Source organism: Schistocerca serialis, chromosome 1 (assembly GCF_023864345.2).
Source record: "Schistocerca serialis cubense isolate TAMUIC-IGC-003099 chromosome 1, iqSchSeri2.2, whole genome shotgun sequence".
NCBI classification, from domain to species: domain Eukaryota; kingdom Metazoa; phylum Arthropoda; class Insecta; order Orthoptera; family Acrididae; genus Schistocerca; species Schistocerca serialis.
This window is the reverse complement of record NC_064638.1, coordinates 711,457,599-711,475,512: the sequence shown is the minus strand read 5'-3', so window position 1 is coordinate 711,475,512 and position 17,914 is coordinate 711,457,599. Positions and strand designations below refer to the sequence as shown.

The following is a 17,914-nucleotide window of genomic DNA, read 5'->3' as shown; positions in this document are numbered from 1 at the left end:
CTTAACAGCTGAGGTCATCAGTCCCCTAGAACTTAGAACTACTTAAACCTAACTAACCTAAGGACATCACACACATCCATGCCCGAGACAGGATTCGAACATGCGACCGCAGCGTTCGCGCGGTTCCGGACTGAAGCGCCTAGAACCGCTCTGCCACCGCGGCCGGCAACAGAGTATTCGCTGTTACTAGGTGCACTTTATTGCAGAACTTTATGGTTCTTAACATTGTATCTAACGGGACATGTTTCTTGATTCAGTGCATATCAGGAGTTACCTTGATTGTAATGAAAACCTTGCAGGAGCCTTACAAAGACTGTATGAATAGCGAATAAAATTTGGCAGATTCCCCAGTCATATGAGCTACTGTGAAAGTAGAAGCAAAACCCAAGTCTCGACTGTGCGTCAACATTTACAATAATGGAACCTCTCCATCCGGTAAAGTTCTGCCCTAATCAGAAGTATCACTCACCCGATGTTGAAGTCTTCGAGTCGTGTAGATGTGCAAAGCTCGAAAGCAAGGCTGCTAAAAAATTCAGTCACCCGTAAAATTTTAAAATGATGAAGCGGATCGGCTGGATTACCTCCCACAGACTAAGTTCAAATCCTTCCGAATGCTACCAGACTCACCACCAACTGTCCACCAGACCCGACCACGCGTAAACGACTGACCACAAAAGAACACGAGATGCAGCAGCGCAGCCTATTTTAACACCGAGGAAATTACATCACTCTAGTCGTGACCACAACATCTTATCGGTTTACATTAAAAATTTGTCATTGAAAGTACACTTTTTTTCTGAAAACTAAACGAATTCAAATGAGAGCCCCCTCCTGCCACACTAGATGCATTTGTGCCTCAGGAAGTCTTCTACCATTCATATTATACTAAGTATTAATGAAAACATGATAAGGTGCCACCAATCACAATTTTTAAAATAAGCAATTGCGACTAAATACAGTATTTCTATATCCACAATGTGACAACTGAAAAACAGAACACAATTTCCTAGTCATTCACACAATACTCTTGGTTCTTATGTTGTTGTTGTTGTGGTCTTCAGTCCTGAGACTGGTTTGATGCAGCTCTCCATGCTACTCTATCCTGTGCAAGCTTCTTCATCTCCCAGTACTTACTGCAGCCTACATCTTTCTGAATCTGCTTAGTGTATTCATCTCTTGGTCTTCCTCTACGATTTTTACCCGCCACGCTGCCCTCCAATACTAAATTGGTGATCCCTCGATGTCTCAGAACATGTCCTACCAACCGATCACTTCTTCTAGTCAAGTTGTGCCACAAGCTCCTCTTCTCCCCAATTCTATTCAATACCTCCTCATTAGTTATATTATCCACCCATCTAATCTTCAGGATTCTTTTGTAGCACCACATTTCGATAGCTTCTAATCTCTTCTTGTCTAAACTATTTATCGTCCACGTTTCACTTCCATACATGGCTACACTCCATACAAATACTTTCAGAAACGACTTCCTGACATTTAAATCTATACTCGATGTTAACAAATTTTTCTTCTTCAGAAACGCTTTCCTTGCCATTGCCATTCTACATTTTATATCCTCTCTACTTCGACCATCATCAGTTATTTTGCTCCTCAAACAGCAAAACTCCTTTACTACTTTAAGAGTCTCATTTCCTAATCTAATTCCCTCAGGTTCATATACAGTCCACACCAAATTCGAATTATACTTTGTTTAGTTGGAGACCTGCCACAATCAAATTGCAAATGCTTTATGTGGTACCGAAACATATTTTGAGGGACAGTCAAATGAAAAACGAACACCCATCACAACGGGACCATTGGAATGCTTCCACAAAAGTATTTACCACACCCATTAAGACATTTATCCCACTGGGAGACGAGACGACCAATTTTTGTTTCGTAGCACACCGTCGGCCGTTGACGGTTTCACAATCGCAGCCACTCATGCGCTTCCTCGTCCAACTGAAACTGACGTCCCCAAATGTCTTTCTTCAGGTCGCCAAAGATCTGAAAGTCACACAGTGAAAGACCCGGCCCGTACGGAGGATGTTGCAGTGTTTTCCAAGCAAATCGCGGAAGCTTTGCCTTCGTGTGATTTTCAGTGTTTGTCATGCAACAGAATGATTTTGTGCGACACTATTTCGACAGCCCGAGGGCAAACGACAAAGCTAACAATGGAAACATCTCACACGCACCAGCAAAAAAAATCCGAAGCAGTTCACACAAGTGCTGATAAGGGCATGAAGACCTTCTTCTATTGCTGGGACCTAATGCTAGTCGAGTTCCTCGAGCGTGGAATCACAATCAATGCACAGTGCTATGAAGACACTCTGCAGAAACTGCGACGCCCCACGGAGTCAAAACGCACAGAAATGGTGTCGGATAGTATCATCCCGTTGCATGATAACATCCGACCCCACACAGCCCGGATCTTCAACTGTGTGATGTACATGTTTTTGGCAACCTGAAGAAAGACATGCCTGGACATCGATTTCCAGTTGGACGAGGAAGTGCAAGAGTGTGCGGTTATCGGTCAGTCAGCGCCGAGTGCGTTCCATGAAACAGGAATTGATCTTCTCATCTCCAAATTGGATAAATGTCTTAACATGTATGGTCATTACTTTTGAATTGTACTATTCCATGACCCAATTCTGGTGGGTGTTTGGTTTTCATTTGACTGCCCATTGTATACAGCTAAACATAAATACAATTAGGTCAAGAATAAAGGTATAAAGTAATGAACGCTAACTTCATGAAACATGTAATTGTGGAATATATTTCGTCCTGGTCAGTTTAATGGTGTGGTTTTAATCAGACCCTTGATACTCTGATACTCTCTCGATCCAGTTAAGTTCAAAACAAACCGTATCGACATGTGGTCACTGTACAGTTCAATTTGTGTTTGACATATTGGTTATGTTGTGGCAGTTTTGATTTACCAGGGTGTAATTTATAATGTTTTGCAATCATTATTCATAGAAATGGACTTCAACTGTAAACTGACACAACATCGTAAATGCTGCAAGAGGTAAACAATTTGATATCTTCAATTTTCATGTAGGCTCACTGGATTCAGACTTAGTATTTTTAATATAATATTGGCGAGCAATATTTCGTAGCTGCAAAGTGGCACCTTGGCAGTCACCCATGCATCGACAGCAGGCTAGAGCACCAGAAACGTTTAAGGGATTTATGGACGTTATCTGTGGTAGACAGGAGCCAGTCAGGCTTGTAAACTCATGATACCTGTATCTTCATTCAGTAAAATTCGAAGTTTCAAAAGGGAAAAGTCAATTCATAACCGACACACATAAGACAGTGCACAGCAAGATGAGCCTATATTTTCAGGAGATGTTCTCTGTATAGGTATGAAGTCATCCCTTAGAATGCTGGTCTACCCTGTGTAATTCTGAACTGAATAACAATGGCTCGGCATTTATGCTATAGGATCGCATCACACGTTCTTATACTTCTCGTGTTCTTACTGACAGGTCCATGTAGTCTACCCTGCAAATTAATATAACTCTTTCACGATCTGTTACTCGATTCCGTGGCCAAGGTCGCCAATGCACGCCTGTGCGGTGGCGCTCGACTCTTGGAGGTAAATGGATCGTATCCTTGTGGTGGATGAAATTATCAGTACCAGTATTTGGCCAACAGGGGCCGAAGAGGTGGTGATGTAAGGTTTCTGACCAACACTGTTTGCGCTAATGTGCTGGATTACATTCCAAATATCTCCGCAGTGTCTCGTGGAGTGAGGGTATGTGACACTGATGATGGTGATCCGTCTGTCGGATGGGGGCTTTAATCTTGGCTGTCACCTTGGAGCTATTCGAGAAGTGTAGGCTACGTGCCGGCACCGGATTTCACTTTCTCTCTTCCCATTATCACCTCGAACACTAACATGACGCTACACTACACTGCACCACACACGCGCACACCAATTGCTGCCCCCCACACAAAACAGACACACTTATGCGCATAATTCTCGTACTTCGCGAAGGAATTCTTCATTTGTGTGGCCATAGTGTCCGTAGTTGCTTTACAATTCTTGAAAGTATTTTTGTTCTGTCATTGCAACTACAAAAGCGCGTGATTTTTTTTACCAGATGCGTTCCGCTTTATTGGGGTAAAGCGTCATCAGTGGTGGAGATTTTCGCTTGATTTCTGGACTACATCGGGAAACGCCGTCTGCTAGCACATCGTTGCTTTTCCGCGTTAGACACATAATTTGGGTATTATATTTAATTGTTCTGCAGCACTATGCATTTCTTATGTTTTTCACAACACACTTTTATGCACACCATTGTATCTGTTTGTTTTGTACTTTTAAGCACTTTATACTGCTGCAGAGCAACTAAATATTAGACCAAAATTATCAGTGTCCAACCCATAAAAGCAACCATGTGCTAGCAGATGGTATTTCCCGATGTAAGCGAGAAACCAAGCGAAAATCTGCACCACTGATGATGCTTTACTTCAATAAAGCGAAACGCATCTGGCGAAAAAAATCACGAATTTTTTGTTGTTGCAATGTATGAACAAAAATACCCACAAGAATTCGCGAAGGAAGGGCGCTTGCTGGCGCGAAGGGTAGGGAAAACCTTTCCCATTATGCTGCTGAACCTCTCCTTTGGGGTCTCCAAGCCACTCATGTCATGGGACTTTACTTTACTTTACGGGATCTACTTATCAATAATAGCACACAACTCGTAAGTGTAAGTGGTACATAATGAATAGTTTGACTGAATAAACTGATTTATTCATTACCCGTATAGTAGCGAACAAAACCGGCCAAATAAATGTTATTAATTCCACCCAGTTGTAGCGGCTCAAGCACTTTTTGATCGGATTATAACAAGTTAGAAATGCATCTATTTTTCCTTTTTATAGTCACTAGCTGGCAAGATTCGCTCTTTAACAATTTGATTTTACTCATGCTGGGTTCCTTAGCCTTGTTTGTATTTTTAGTAGTCAACAAATGTGTTCGTTTTGTTTTATCGGACCAGTAGTCCCTGTATACCTAAGTCTCTTTCAGTACTCGTAGTAGTTGATTATATTACAAAAATAGGTATTTTTCGTACCTCTCGCATATGTAAGTCAGGCATTCTCATGCACCCTGTATGCAGATAACTGTTCTATTTTTAACGTCAGGCACGTGAGGGGGAAAGGCAGTTTATTATCAACACGATAAGCGGTTGGCGTCTGCTTGACTTGTTACTTGCCTAACAAAATACTAGCTCCATGTTATTTTCTTTACCTTTTGCGTTTCAGTATTTTATAACTTTACATCTGACAGCATTTTAGCATTTTTATGTTTTCTCGATTTTGAGTTCTAAGGCGACTCATTGAAGCCGAAACCAGCAAAATCTCATAAATCCACCAAATGCGATCACGACTTTTTTGAATGAGAAAATTGGCCAAGTACGGCTACTACTCGCGCTCCAAGGGTTCCGTGCTAGATTAATTGTGTATATAGATAGTTCATCCGTCTCAAAAGTCGAGAATCTCGATTTTTGCGTTATCGACAGGTCCTGTAAATGCTTTTGTTTTAAGTTGAAAGTCGGATGAAACAATAAATATTTTCTCCGTGCCATACAATTACAAATTAAAAGTTTTGTGAATTGTTTTCTTTACTTGTGGTGTGAAACCTTGCTTCCTACCAAATTTCATGACTCTATGATAACAGGAAGTACGCAATAGGCTTTAATGAATGAATTTGTGAATAACAAAATATGCGACATAAATGGCCATATCTTTTGATTGCAATGACATACAACCTGCACATTTCTACACCAGCAAGGTACCGTAGCCTTTGGTATGTGATATAAATTTCAACTTGATACGTCTATTTCTGAGAAAAAGGCATCTTAACAGACGGACGGACTGAGAAGCAATCAGAAAATAAACCAACCGTGTGATATAATCATAAATTCAGAATTTTCGTTTTTTTTTTTATTTTACTTGTAGTGTAAAGCCTTTCTTCTTGCCAAATTTCATGATTCTAGGCTAATGGGTTCAAATGGCTCTGAGCCTTTAACCGCACGGCCACTTCGGCCGGCTAGGCTAATGGGAAGTATCTTATAGGTTTGTATGAGTGAATTGGCGATATCAATATATGGCTGTATCATTTGCTTAAATTGACTTAGAAGCTGACATTTATTACAACATCAAGGGATCGTAGACCATAGTATGTGACATAAATGCCAATCCAATTCGTCTGCTAATTCCTAAGGTAAATGGGTCTTAATAGACGGACGGACAGCTTTCGACATCTAAGTTTTCGGAATACATGGGTTTCATATTAGCGAACTGATTTAAAATTGTACGTTAAGTTGAACGGGTTTCAAAATTAGTCGGCTACATAACTTCAATTTACAGTTGAAATTTTTATTACCTGGACCTCAAAGTTATTCCACTTTGTTATTTATAAACCTATTATCTTACCGCCCGCCGCTTCGCTCGCGTAGACTGTAGGATCTGCAAAGAATTCTTTTTTTATTCTTTGATGGAATATTTGTGCTTCACGAACAACACCTTCGGAACCTTTCACGCTAGTTAAGGCCATGGAAACATGGTCTTTTCCGAATGTACTTCTGACCTAAAGGGAGTCTGGCAGATGAAATCCAGGCTTAATCACGCCTTTTGCATTCTTGTGGTGGTATTTCCATAGAAACTTTCATCTCCTAACACACATTTCTTCGTATGTATCCGAGAAGTCAAACACCAATTTTCAAAGACGTAGCTTTAAAAATGCTTCACTAAATCTTTAATAATGATTTATTTTAATAATGATTTATTTTATTTTTTTAACCCTTGTGGTTGAATTTCCAAAAGTGCTGAAATACGTATTTTTTTATGTTTCTGACTGAGAAATCAAATACAAATTTTCGTAGTTGTAGTTCCAAAATTACTTTAAAAGGCCATATTTTCAAAAGGACCATTCATTCCCTATTTAACCCCTTAGGTGTTGAATTTCGGAAAAGCCCTTCCTAAACGGCGCCTATCTTATGAAATGAACACCCTCTCCAAATTTCAAGTGTCCATCCGTAGCGGTTTGGGCTGGGTGGTGACGAGTCAGTCAGTCAGGACATTGCGTTTTATGTATAAAGATCACCACGTAATACTTTTGTTCCATCACTGAAGCCTTATCCAGTCAGTCACGTAGGAAAGGAATTATGCAGGACTACCGCGGCAACTAGTACAAAAAGTCTGTGACACTGCTGGTTGTGCCGGCCTTGGGGGCCGAGCGGTTCTAGGCGCTTCAGTCTGGAACCGCGCGACCGCTACGGTCGCAGGTTCGAATCCTGCCTCGGTCATGGATGTGTGTGATGTCCTTAGGTTAGTTAGGTTTAAGTAGTTCTAAGTTCTAGGGGACTGATGACCACAGCAGTTGAGTCCCATAGTGCTCAGAGCCATTTGAATCGTTTTTGATGCTGCTGGTTGCAATTAGTTAAATCTAGTCGTTTTCAAATGTTATCTTAACGTCAACTTTCTTTCCCTGTAGAACCTACTGGTATCTTAGAATGGATTTTTATTGATTTCTTTATAAAAGATACTCAGTAATAAAGTAAGAGAAGGTAAAAACTGCGTTTCAGACTTTTGTTATCTGCAATGAAAATGCCTGACGACGTAATTATTCCTCGAATGACATCATGTTAATTGCAACAGGACTCTACTAAATGATGCTGGTCACAACTGAAAATGGTGAAGGCTTTGTAAGAAAACGATCATCAGCAAATTTCCACATCTTATACCTCAATTTCATTATATTACGTTACATTGAGAGATAAAAGAACAATTGCCGACATAGAGTTAACATGCAGAAGATAAAGGTCCTTCATATTATGTCCCTTATATCGAGAAGGAGCACAAATTAAAGAAGAACGACGTTTAAGTCAAGTCTGATAATTTTATTTTTGTATAAATATTGCAGTGATTTGTAAATATGTACATCTGTATTGCTACAAGCGAGCCGTTTTCGTACTATATATCGGTGGTCACATTTGGGGGGTCCAGCTGGTAAGGGCACTAATAGTGGACATTGGCGTGGGGCGTAGCGATGGCGGAGTGTGCCGTCTTCAGAGGCGCTCCATAGACTCCAGCAGCGGACGCTGGAGACAGCAGGGAGCGCGCCGCTCCAGGAACTATGCCTCCTGAAACAACAGCAACAGACACTGCGGTAATTTGAAGATACTAGTTTTACACCCACCTGCAGCAGGATCAGTACACTACTGGTACATCAGTGCCAACGCTGAACTGAGCTAATAGAGCGCTTAAGTTGTGGATTATTTTATTTATTATTATCTGTCGAGCATTAAAAAAATATTAACGTGGTCCAAATCGTTTACTGATCTCAAATGCGTTGGTAACTGGCTAAACCCTTAAAACACACAAGTGTTAGTTAATGTGAAAAAAAAACTAAACTTTTGCTGCCGTAGAAGCCTACGTCCCTGTGATGAACAGGGAATAACAAAACAATACTCACAAACATCAAGTCTTTGTAGACAGTCATGAGTAACAAACAGAGGACAGGAATCGACGTCTGGAAACACTATCCAGTGACGCTGCAACTTGGCATCCCTTTCAGCAGCTGTCTCGGGTTTTTGCGCCGAAGGACCGTAAGCAGCAGTTACGCAATGGAATTGTCAGCATTCAGGACAACGTTAGGTGGCATCGGATTCATCCGCTCCTGTCTCAGCACCGCAGAGAACGAGTTCCACTTTGCTGTTGGAAGGGTGGCCTAACTTCAGGTACTGGCCGTTATAACTACCACATTAACAACCTCAGTTTGTTCCTTAAGACGCCCTCTGCAAGCAGTCTCTGCTGTTGGCATTGTTTTGACACATCTTGTTTATCACGCTGGTGTGGACTTGGGTTTGGAAATGAAAACTACATATGATGATATAATACAGTTTGACAAATGATGCTCACATTGATTTGAAATTGGATAGCCTATAATGGTGAAAAGATGTCATTATTTCCATCGTATGAGTATCAACTTCCCTGACATGCCATGCTCTTATGGGTAGATGATATTACTAGAGCTACAGATAAATTGAGAGACATCTGTTACCATAATACCCCCGGAAACACAGCAGAGGTAGGCCAGAACTACGCGTTACGTTTGGCACAACTGTAATTTGTCAACTAATGATCTTTTCACATTGCTTTATGTGGTGATGCATACTTTATTGGGGCTAAGAACAAACAGTATTCTGAATAAGTTTTGAATACATTGTTTGACGGCTGCATCCAACAGCTATTGTGACAAGCATCAAACGAAATAAATATTTTTAGGCTTAAAGGCTACAAACAGAGCCCATCTTTTCGTGTTTTATTATTGGGAACCATAGTTACTATAAATTCTTCTCTTGCTAAATTTAGCCTAAAACATCAGCCAGAGATTCAAAAACCAGTGGACCTGCAGCTTTAGCTGACAAGAAACTGCAGTTTAAAGACACTTGCACACTCTGTCTTTTGTCCTTAATTCGCACAGGCGCCGGCCGGGGTGGCAGAACGGTTCTAGGCGCCACAATGTGGAACCACGCGACTGCTGCGGTCGCAGGTTCGACTCCTGCCTCGGGCATGGATTTGTGTGATGTCCTTAGGTTAATTAGATTTAAGTAGTTCTAAGTCTAGGGGACTGATGACCTCAGATGTTAAGTCCCATAGTACTTAGATCCATTTGAACCATATTTTGCTATTACAGGAACGAAGAAAACCAAATGAAAAACAAACATCAAGAAAAATGGGAGAATATTTGTGTTTGATCGAACTAATAGACAATCACTATCAGCTTCTTAAAACGAGAACTGAAAACTATTAGTTCATATCTCGCAAACGCAGAACGCTTGTGTCTGAAGCTGAAAGACTTCAGAGATTGCGGTCTAGATAAATATATGTCTAGTAAAATAGTAAGAGCCGAAAAAGTTCATCTTGGTTTAACGGTAGCTTTTGGAGGATGATGTGAAACAGATCTTCCTAAACTCTCTCTGAAGAAGAGACTAATAGCGAAAATCTAATAGTAGCTCAGGCATTCGTAAGATGTGGCATCCCTTAACCCTACAATAAATTCCACAGTCAGATACTATGGGAAAATCTATCGGTTGATCCTAGAAAGTTCTTCTCACACGTAGAACCAGTGAATGGACGCACACATTCTGTTCAGTCTTTCGTGGATTAGTCTGGTGCTGAAACCAGACAGAGACAGCTGATTGAAAGCGAAAATATTAAATTCTAAATTTAAAAACGTATTTACGGATGAAGATGGTCCCGTATCATTGTTTGAACCCCACACAAACTCAAAAATCTGAAATATTAATATAACCCCTTGTTATCAAACAACTATTAATCTATATGATAAAGCCTATGTCTCCCAAAGGAAAGAACCCAGCCACATCGAGAAAAATAATAAAAGACAATATTTTAAATCCCCATTTTTGTTATGTAGGATGTGTTATTAGTTTTAACTATGCCAAAGACATTGAGAAGAAAGTTAATAAATATCAAGCTATGTATGGAACAACTGGAAGAACTTGGGAACGAGGACAAGAAAGGAAACACAAATGAAATTCTACAAAGTTATGGATGTACCTACTCTTGCATATGGTTCCGAATCATAGACAGTAACAAAATGAGAAAAACCACGTATATGGGCAGTAGAGATGAAGTTCATGAGATATGTAAGGCGCTGTAATAAAATGGGTAAAATAAGAAATGAAATGGTAGGATCAGATCTAAAAATCATTTTTGTTAATGACAAGATAGAAGAGAGTAGAATGAAATGGAAGGATCGCTTTGATAAAATGACAGAAAATAGATTGTGAAAACAGATAATGAATTATCGGCTGACTGGAAACAGAACAAGATATACCTCATCAGAAGTCATTGAATGGATGACAGACTGGAGCATGTCACTGCAATACCTAATCCTTGAAAGTAGATGATGATGATGATAAAGCATAATTAAGACTACTTAAAATGAACAAGGTACTCGGGCTTGATAGTATTCCAGTTAGATTTTACATCAAACACTCTACGGATTTAGCTCCTTTCGTAGCTCATATTTCTCTCTTGCAGAACCGATAGTTACGCGTGACTGGAAAAGAGCGCAGACCATTCCTACTTACGAAAAGAGCAAAAAATTGGGCCACAGAATTACAGATCAACATCACCCAGGGTAGGTGCACATCTCGAAAATGGTTCGATTTATTGGACTCCTTATGAAGGAGGCGTGACGATAGACATCAAACGAATTCAGATACGCGCTGGTAGGATCGTAAAAAGTTGGTATAGCATTCAAGAAATTATAACAGAAATCTTTGAGGGAACCCTAGGAAGAAAGACAACGTAGTTCTCACGAAAATCTTGTGGCTCCCATGTTTGAACAAGTAACCATTATGCTGCCACTATATAACTTTCGATGGGATCGTGAGAGTTAGCTAATAATCATTAGGACATTTACAGAGGCGTACTGTCAATCTTCCCTCTTTGAGTAAGGGGAAGAAGTTGGACATGCTTGCTGAAAGCTAGTGTGATTGTGTTTGTATTTGTGTTTATAGATGTGATAAGTGGTCTAGAAATTGTCTGTGGTGATTTACTTTTTGGGACAGAAGTCACAGGCTTGTGATTGTTTTCGTAATTTTTCCAGAGACGTTGCTCTTATATAGACACTGAGTCTCACATTTCCTGTTTCTCCATTATGAATGGGCCCACAGACAAAGCATTACATTCCAACTACCAACAGATGTGAATAATTTCTGTTCAGTATACTGACATTTTGACATGAAAAGTTCCAAAGAGGTATCACTGAAAACGGCCATAAGGTTCGTCGGTTGTTCCAACCCAGCCCCTAAATGCCACACAAACGTCATTTTCTCCACCGAAAAGACCTGCGACATCTGATTAATCTACTATTTTTGTACATTTGTGTAACATATTTCTAAGCACATATGCTTTGTTCTCTCTTCTTTACAAGAGAAAATTCAGTAACTGTTTGGAATTGAATCCAGAATCAAGTCTTTCAGTCTTATAACCATGCAGCAGAATTTCTTTAGAGACTGAGATCTTAGAAGATTGAATATTCAGCGGTACAAACATCAGAATTACAAACCTGGAAGGATGTTTCGAGCAGCGGCAGCGCCAGGAACGACAGCAGCCCCGAGAGGGGCAGGCCCAGTTGGGACACCATCCTTGGAGACGACAGCATTAAAACCCGCACCAGGGGCAGCCGTGTACTGCACTGTGCGGACGCTGCCGTCAGGCTCGACCAGGCTGTAGCTGCCCTCCACCACGTCGCCGCTGCGGCTCTCCTGCTGCTGCTTGGCGTCGCCGGTCAGGGCGTCGCTGACGCTGTAGCTGAAGCTGTACTGCGGGTTGGGGTCGTAGTACGGGTCAGCCAGCTCAGCGGGCAGCCCACCGGCCAGGCGGCCCAGACCACCAGCGTAGCGTGCTGCACCGAGACCAGCGTAGCTAGGGGCGAGACCAGAGTAGCCTGGAGCTACACCAGCGTAACCAGGGGCGGCACCTGAGTAGCCAGGGCCGAGGCGAGAGTAGGCACCACCAACACCGGCACCAGGGTAGGCGCCTGCTAGAGCTCCAGAGTAGCCAGGAGCATAACCACCAAGTCCAGCTACAGGTGAGCCAGCAGCAGACAGTCTGGCCCTAGCTGCTGCTGCAGCAGCGGCAGCGGTCGAAGCAGCAGCACTCCCAGACAGACCTGATTGCAAAGCAATGAGTTCAATGTCGCACTTGACTGTATCCTAAGACACACTTGCTTCTTTGTACACTACTGTCTGTCTAGAGTGGTGGCATATAGTGAGGTACAGTTGGATAAATGGCATGTTAAAGGAATGTCCATCTTCAGCCACTGGCATTGCACACATTATTGAATCGCAGCTGACAATTCACACATTATATGCATTGTATATGGGGCCAGTATACAGAGTGGTCAGAGGCAGTCTGAAAATCTGCCAAGGATATTATAGGGTAGGGCGCGCTGAGAAGCAATTATTAAGAAAAAATTCGATACATTGCGCCATTTCCGAGTTAATTAGCATTGAAGTTGGGGTGTCTTATAGTGGCATGCCCAAATAGCCCATCAGAGTCGGTGTCGCCAAACATTATTCTCCATCTGGTTTACTACAACTAAAGAAGAAAGCAATACAAAAATAAGGCATAGAGGGGTAGTAAGGACCAAACCCTTGCTAAAGGCGGAGCTGTGCCGTGCTCTATTGTCTACAATATGAGAACACCTGACACTAATTGTATCTGGTAGGCTGCTTGAATTTGTGCAGGTAATGCTCTGACTGGCTAACTTCAATGCTAATTAACTCAGAAACGGCACAATGTACTGATTTTTATCAATGACTTCTCAGCATATCCCATCCTGAAACAATCTTCAGATTGTTTCTGACCACCGGGTACAATTTTCCACAGTTTTACTTATTTAATTTGCCTTGGGAAAAAGTTTAGATTTTTTAAAAAATGTATCATGTTATTAAAGTCAATTTAAACAGATAGTATCTGATCTCAAGTGTGTTGTTTTGAACTCCTTTGTAAAATAGTCACCAATCTGAATGTCGACCAGAAGCCCATGCTATTAGGGAGCGACTTTAGGAAGAACGTGGCACATGCAGTCCCATGATGCACAAGGAGACAGGTGCATGGTCAGAAGAGAGTAGGTGTCCTGAGTTCGCTGCAGACACTATTCTGATGCGTTATGGACAAAAGATGCATCACAGTGTGGGAGTGAAATGGCGTAGCAATTGGAAACATACTCCCAAAATGAAGGTTGCGAAACAGTACGATTTTTGTTTGTAGAACGTCTACATTGCACACAAATTCACCATGCAATTCTAGTGGCGTATGAATCAAATGCAATATCCCATTCAAAACTAGTGAAATGGTGACAAGAAGGCTGCACAGACGTGGGTTATGCTGTCGTAGAAGGAAGGAAGATCTTCCACTATGCGATTTTCACCGTTTGGGAAAACCTAAAGAACATCTGGGGGGGGGGGGGTCATTTTCCAGCGACAATGACGTTCGCCCAGCGGTTCTCGAATAGCTCCATGACCATGGATCAGATTCCTTTCGTCAGGGGATTTGAAAGATTGGTAGATCTTTATCATCGTAGTTTACAGTCATCTGGTGACTATGTTGAAAATACACTACTGGCCATTAAAATTGCTACACCACGAAGATGACGTGCTACAGACGCGAAATTTAACCGACAGGAAGAAGATGCTGTGATATGCAAATGATTAGCTTTTCAGAGCATTCACACAAGGTTGGCGCCGGTGGTGTCACCTAAAACGTGCTGACATGAGGAAAGTTTCCATCCGATTTCTCATACACAAACAGCAGTTGACCGGCGTTGCCTGGTGAAACGTTGTTGTGGTGCCTCATGTAAGGAGGGGAAATGCGTACCATTACGTTTCCGACTTTGATAAAGGTCTGACTGTAGCCTATCGCGAATGCGGGTATCGTATCGCGACATTGCTGCTCGCGTTAGTCGAGATCCAATGACTGGAATCGGTGGGTTCAGGAGGGTAATACGGAACGCCGTGCTGGATCCCAACGGCCTCGTAACACTAGCAGTCGAGATTACAGGCATCTTAACCGCATGGCTGCAACGGATCGTGCAGCCACGTCTCGATCCCTGAGTCAACAGATGGGGACGTTTGCAAGACAACAACCATCTGCAAGAACAGTTCGACGACGTTTGCAGCAGCATGGACTATCAGCTCGGAGACCATGGCTGCGGTTACCCTTGACGCTGCATCACAGACGGGAACGCCTGCGATGGTGTACTCAACGACGAACCTGGGTGCGCGAATGGCAAAACGTCATTTTTTGGATGAATACAGGTTCTGTTTACAGCATCATGATGGTCGCATCCGTGTTTGGCGACGTCTCGGTGAACGCACATGGCGTATCACCCGGCGTGATGGTGTGGGGTGTCATTGGTTACACGTCTCGGTCATCTCTTGTTCGCATTGACGGCACTTTGAACAGTGGACGTTACATTTCAGATGTGTTACTACTTGTGGCTCTACCCTCCATTCGATCCCTGCGAAACCCTACATTTCAGCAGGATAATGCACGACCACATGTCGCAGGTCATGTACGGGCCTTTCTGGATGCAGAAAATCTTGGATTGCTGTCCTGGTCAGCACATTCTCCAGATCTCTCACCAACTGAAAACGTGTGGTCAATGGTGGCCGAGCAACTGGCTCGTCACAATACGCCAGTCACTACTCTTGATGAACTGTGGCATCGTGTTGAAGCTGCGTGAGCAGCTGTACCTGTACACGCCATCCAAGCTCTGTTTGACTCAATTCTCAGGCTTATGAAGGCCGTTATTACGGGTTCTGATTTCTCAGGATCTCTGCACCCAAATTGCGTGGAATGTTATCACATGTCAGTTCTAGTGCAATATATTTGTCCGATGAATACCCGTTTATCATCTGCATTTCTTCTTGGTGAAACAATATTAATGGCGAGTGGTGTAGTATCATGTATGTCACTTTGAAGTGTACTACAATATTAAAAACATTACACGGCTTGCCATAGTACTTTGTAACTTACTTTATGATGTCCCATTGTAACTAATCACTCTACATTTCAAGGAGATATGCCATTATCTTCTTCCACATTGTAATGTGACGTTGTATAGGAGTATAAAAATTGAATGTTTAGTTGAAACACGAAACAAATAGAAACGCAGAACATAACAAATAAACGTGCAGTAAACCTTTATCGTACGTAGGTCTAGGTTACTGGAAGACTTGTCGGAGCAATGAAGGGCACAGTAAGCAGCATAAATTGTCACAAAGTGTCCACCACAATGAATGAATTACTAGCATGTGCGTATTAAAGCACTCCATAGAGTGATGGCTGTAAAACCTCGGTGGAGCGGCCCCAAAACTCTTTATTGCTGGAGCGTTAAATCAAATACAGTCAGTTCATCGAGAGAAATTTGCCAACGTTACCTGTGAGTCCGAGTGCTGCGTTGTAGGGCAGAGCACCACGCAGGGCGGGGGCTGCCGAGTAGGAGACTGCAGGGGAACCCAGGTACCCTGCGTTCGCTGCACCCAGCAACGCGCATGCGCACAGCAACACCTGAAACAGGACACCCAATACATCCATCAGGTCTTTATATAAAAGTTATGGTACTCTGATTAACATAGCACCGCCTACCAATAAGTAGCTGTACATACATTCGTTTGCGAAGTTGTTTCATTCCTACATTCAAAGATAAAAGATAATTTCCCGTGAATCGTAACATAAAGAAGTACAACGCTAGCAAGTAGACGTTTTTTAATGTTTTTCGATACTCTTGCAAACGAACACTTTCTGTATGCTTGGCATTTTGTTAGATGCAATCTTTTATCAATAGTTTGTCATTGCTACTTCTGACACACACCGAATAGTTACAGAATGAATACATTTCTGAGATGAAACTGTGTTATCCTCTTGTTTATAATTGTTCGCATTTTTAAGGTTGAAGTAAGAGAGCGTCTCTGAACTTGTAACAGATTTACATATATGTTTTGCGAATGACGACACTAAACTGCCGTAGCGTTGTGGTCTAGCATTTGTTACGTTGAACTTTCTGGTAACTTAGTCACCAATCCAAAAATTAATGAAGAGGGACTCGTTCACCTGGACCACCACGTTGCTAGTTTCGTGTCGAGGGGGTGGACATATTATTAGTGATAAGGTTTTGAACATAGTCAGAGTGACAGATTACAGAACAGCCGTTGAAATTCAATATGGTCTTCAGCAGAAATAGCTCGAATGAGACTGAGATGATTAGAGCTTCGACCAATTACTGTAGAGAGAGAAAGAAATGGCAATGACCTTTCTGCTTGAGTGTTTCGCAGATGGAGAGTCATCATAATCGAAGTGAGAACATCAGTAGCAAATAGGCACCGATTATCAGAATTTTCAACTGAAGATGCGCACATGAAGATGAATAAGTTATTTTGAGTCGACGCCTGAAACAGTGTGCGGAAAGAAAAGATGAGTGCTAGATAAAGAGAAAGAGAGGAAATTAGAAGAGTGTGAAATGCGGTGCTATTGAAAGACGCTATACTTGAAATTATGGAGTGGCCTAGCGGTTCTAGGCGCTTCAGTCTGGAGCCGCGCGACCGCTACGGTCGCAGGTTCGAATCCTACCTCGGGCACGGATGTGTGCGATGTCCTTAGGTTAGTTAGGTTTAAGTAGTTCTAAGTTCTAGGGGACTGACGGCCACAGCTGTTAAGTCCCATAGTGCCCAGAGCCATTTGAACCATTTGATTATTCTGCGTATCCGTGTAGTCATTCAGAATCTACATAGTTACTTCAATAAGCTTCATTTGGTGTGTGCCACAACCGATCTGGGAATAACAAATTCGCATCCACCAGCTCAAACGGGTATCTCTTGGAAATCTCGTGTATATACAAAACGCCTTTAGGTCTACACCCAGAGCCTCACCTGGAGAACCATGTCGGCGTGTGGAGACGACTGGTGGGCGACTGGCCCCTGCAGCAGCAGACGGCCTTTTTATAGTGACAGAGCAGGGCAGAGCCTCCATCTGCCCCCGCCGGGGATCTTTGAGTGGCAGACCGGACGGCGGTGACGCAACACCTGGTAGGCGGAATCTGGAATCTGGTTCGCCGCATCTGCCACGCCTCGCGACCTCCTGTACCGGCCGGCAGCCGATCTCGTTCTTCTGCCTCCGGCGTTTGGAAAGGGAGGTGACCTTGGCTTTTCACTCTGCTACTGAAAGGAAGATGGGGCGCGTTCAGCATCACTGTCATGTCGGACCTAATGGTAGGAAAACGTGAGGTAAACTGGCCAGGGCAGGTAACGTGGCCATTGCACATTTTTTGCCCTGAATAGTGCTGCTGCCTACCGAGAGGTCGCCA

At 42.5% G+C, this 17,914-nt stretch overlaps 1 protein-coding gene across 1 annotated transcript; it reads right to left on the bottom strand.

Moving 5' to 3' along the window:
- Nucleotides 1-7,895: 7,895 nt before the first annotated feature.
- LOC126458082 (cuticle protein 21-like) lies at nucleotides 7,896-17,543 on the bottom strand. Its single transcript, XM_050094901.1, has 4 exons — nucleotides 17,481-17,543; nucleotides 15,993-16,122; nucleotides 12,113-12,718; nucleotides 7,896-8,153 (listed from the first exon to the last, which is right to left on the bottom strand). The coding sequence occupies exons 1-4, from the start codon at nucleotides 17,490-17,492 to the stop codon at nucleotides 8,029-8,031; spliced, it is 873 nt and encodes a 290-aa protein (XP_049950858.1). The 5' UTR covers nucleotides 17,493-17,543; the 3' UTR covers nucleotides 7,896-8,028.
- Between the last annotated feature and the right edge of the window lie 371 nt (nucleotides 17,544-17,914).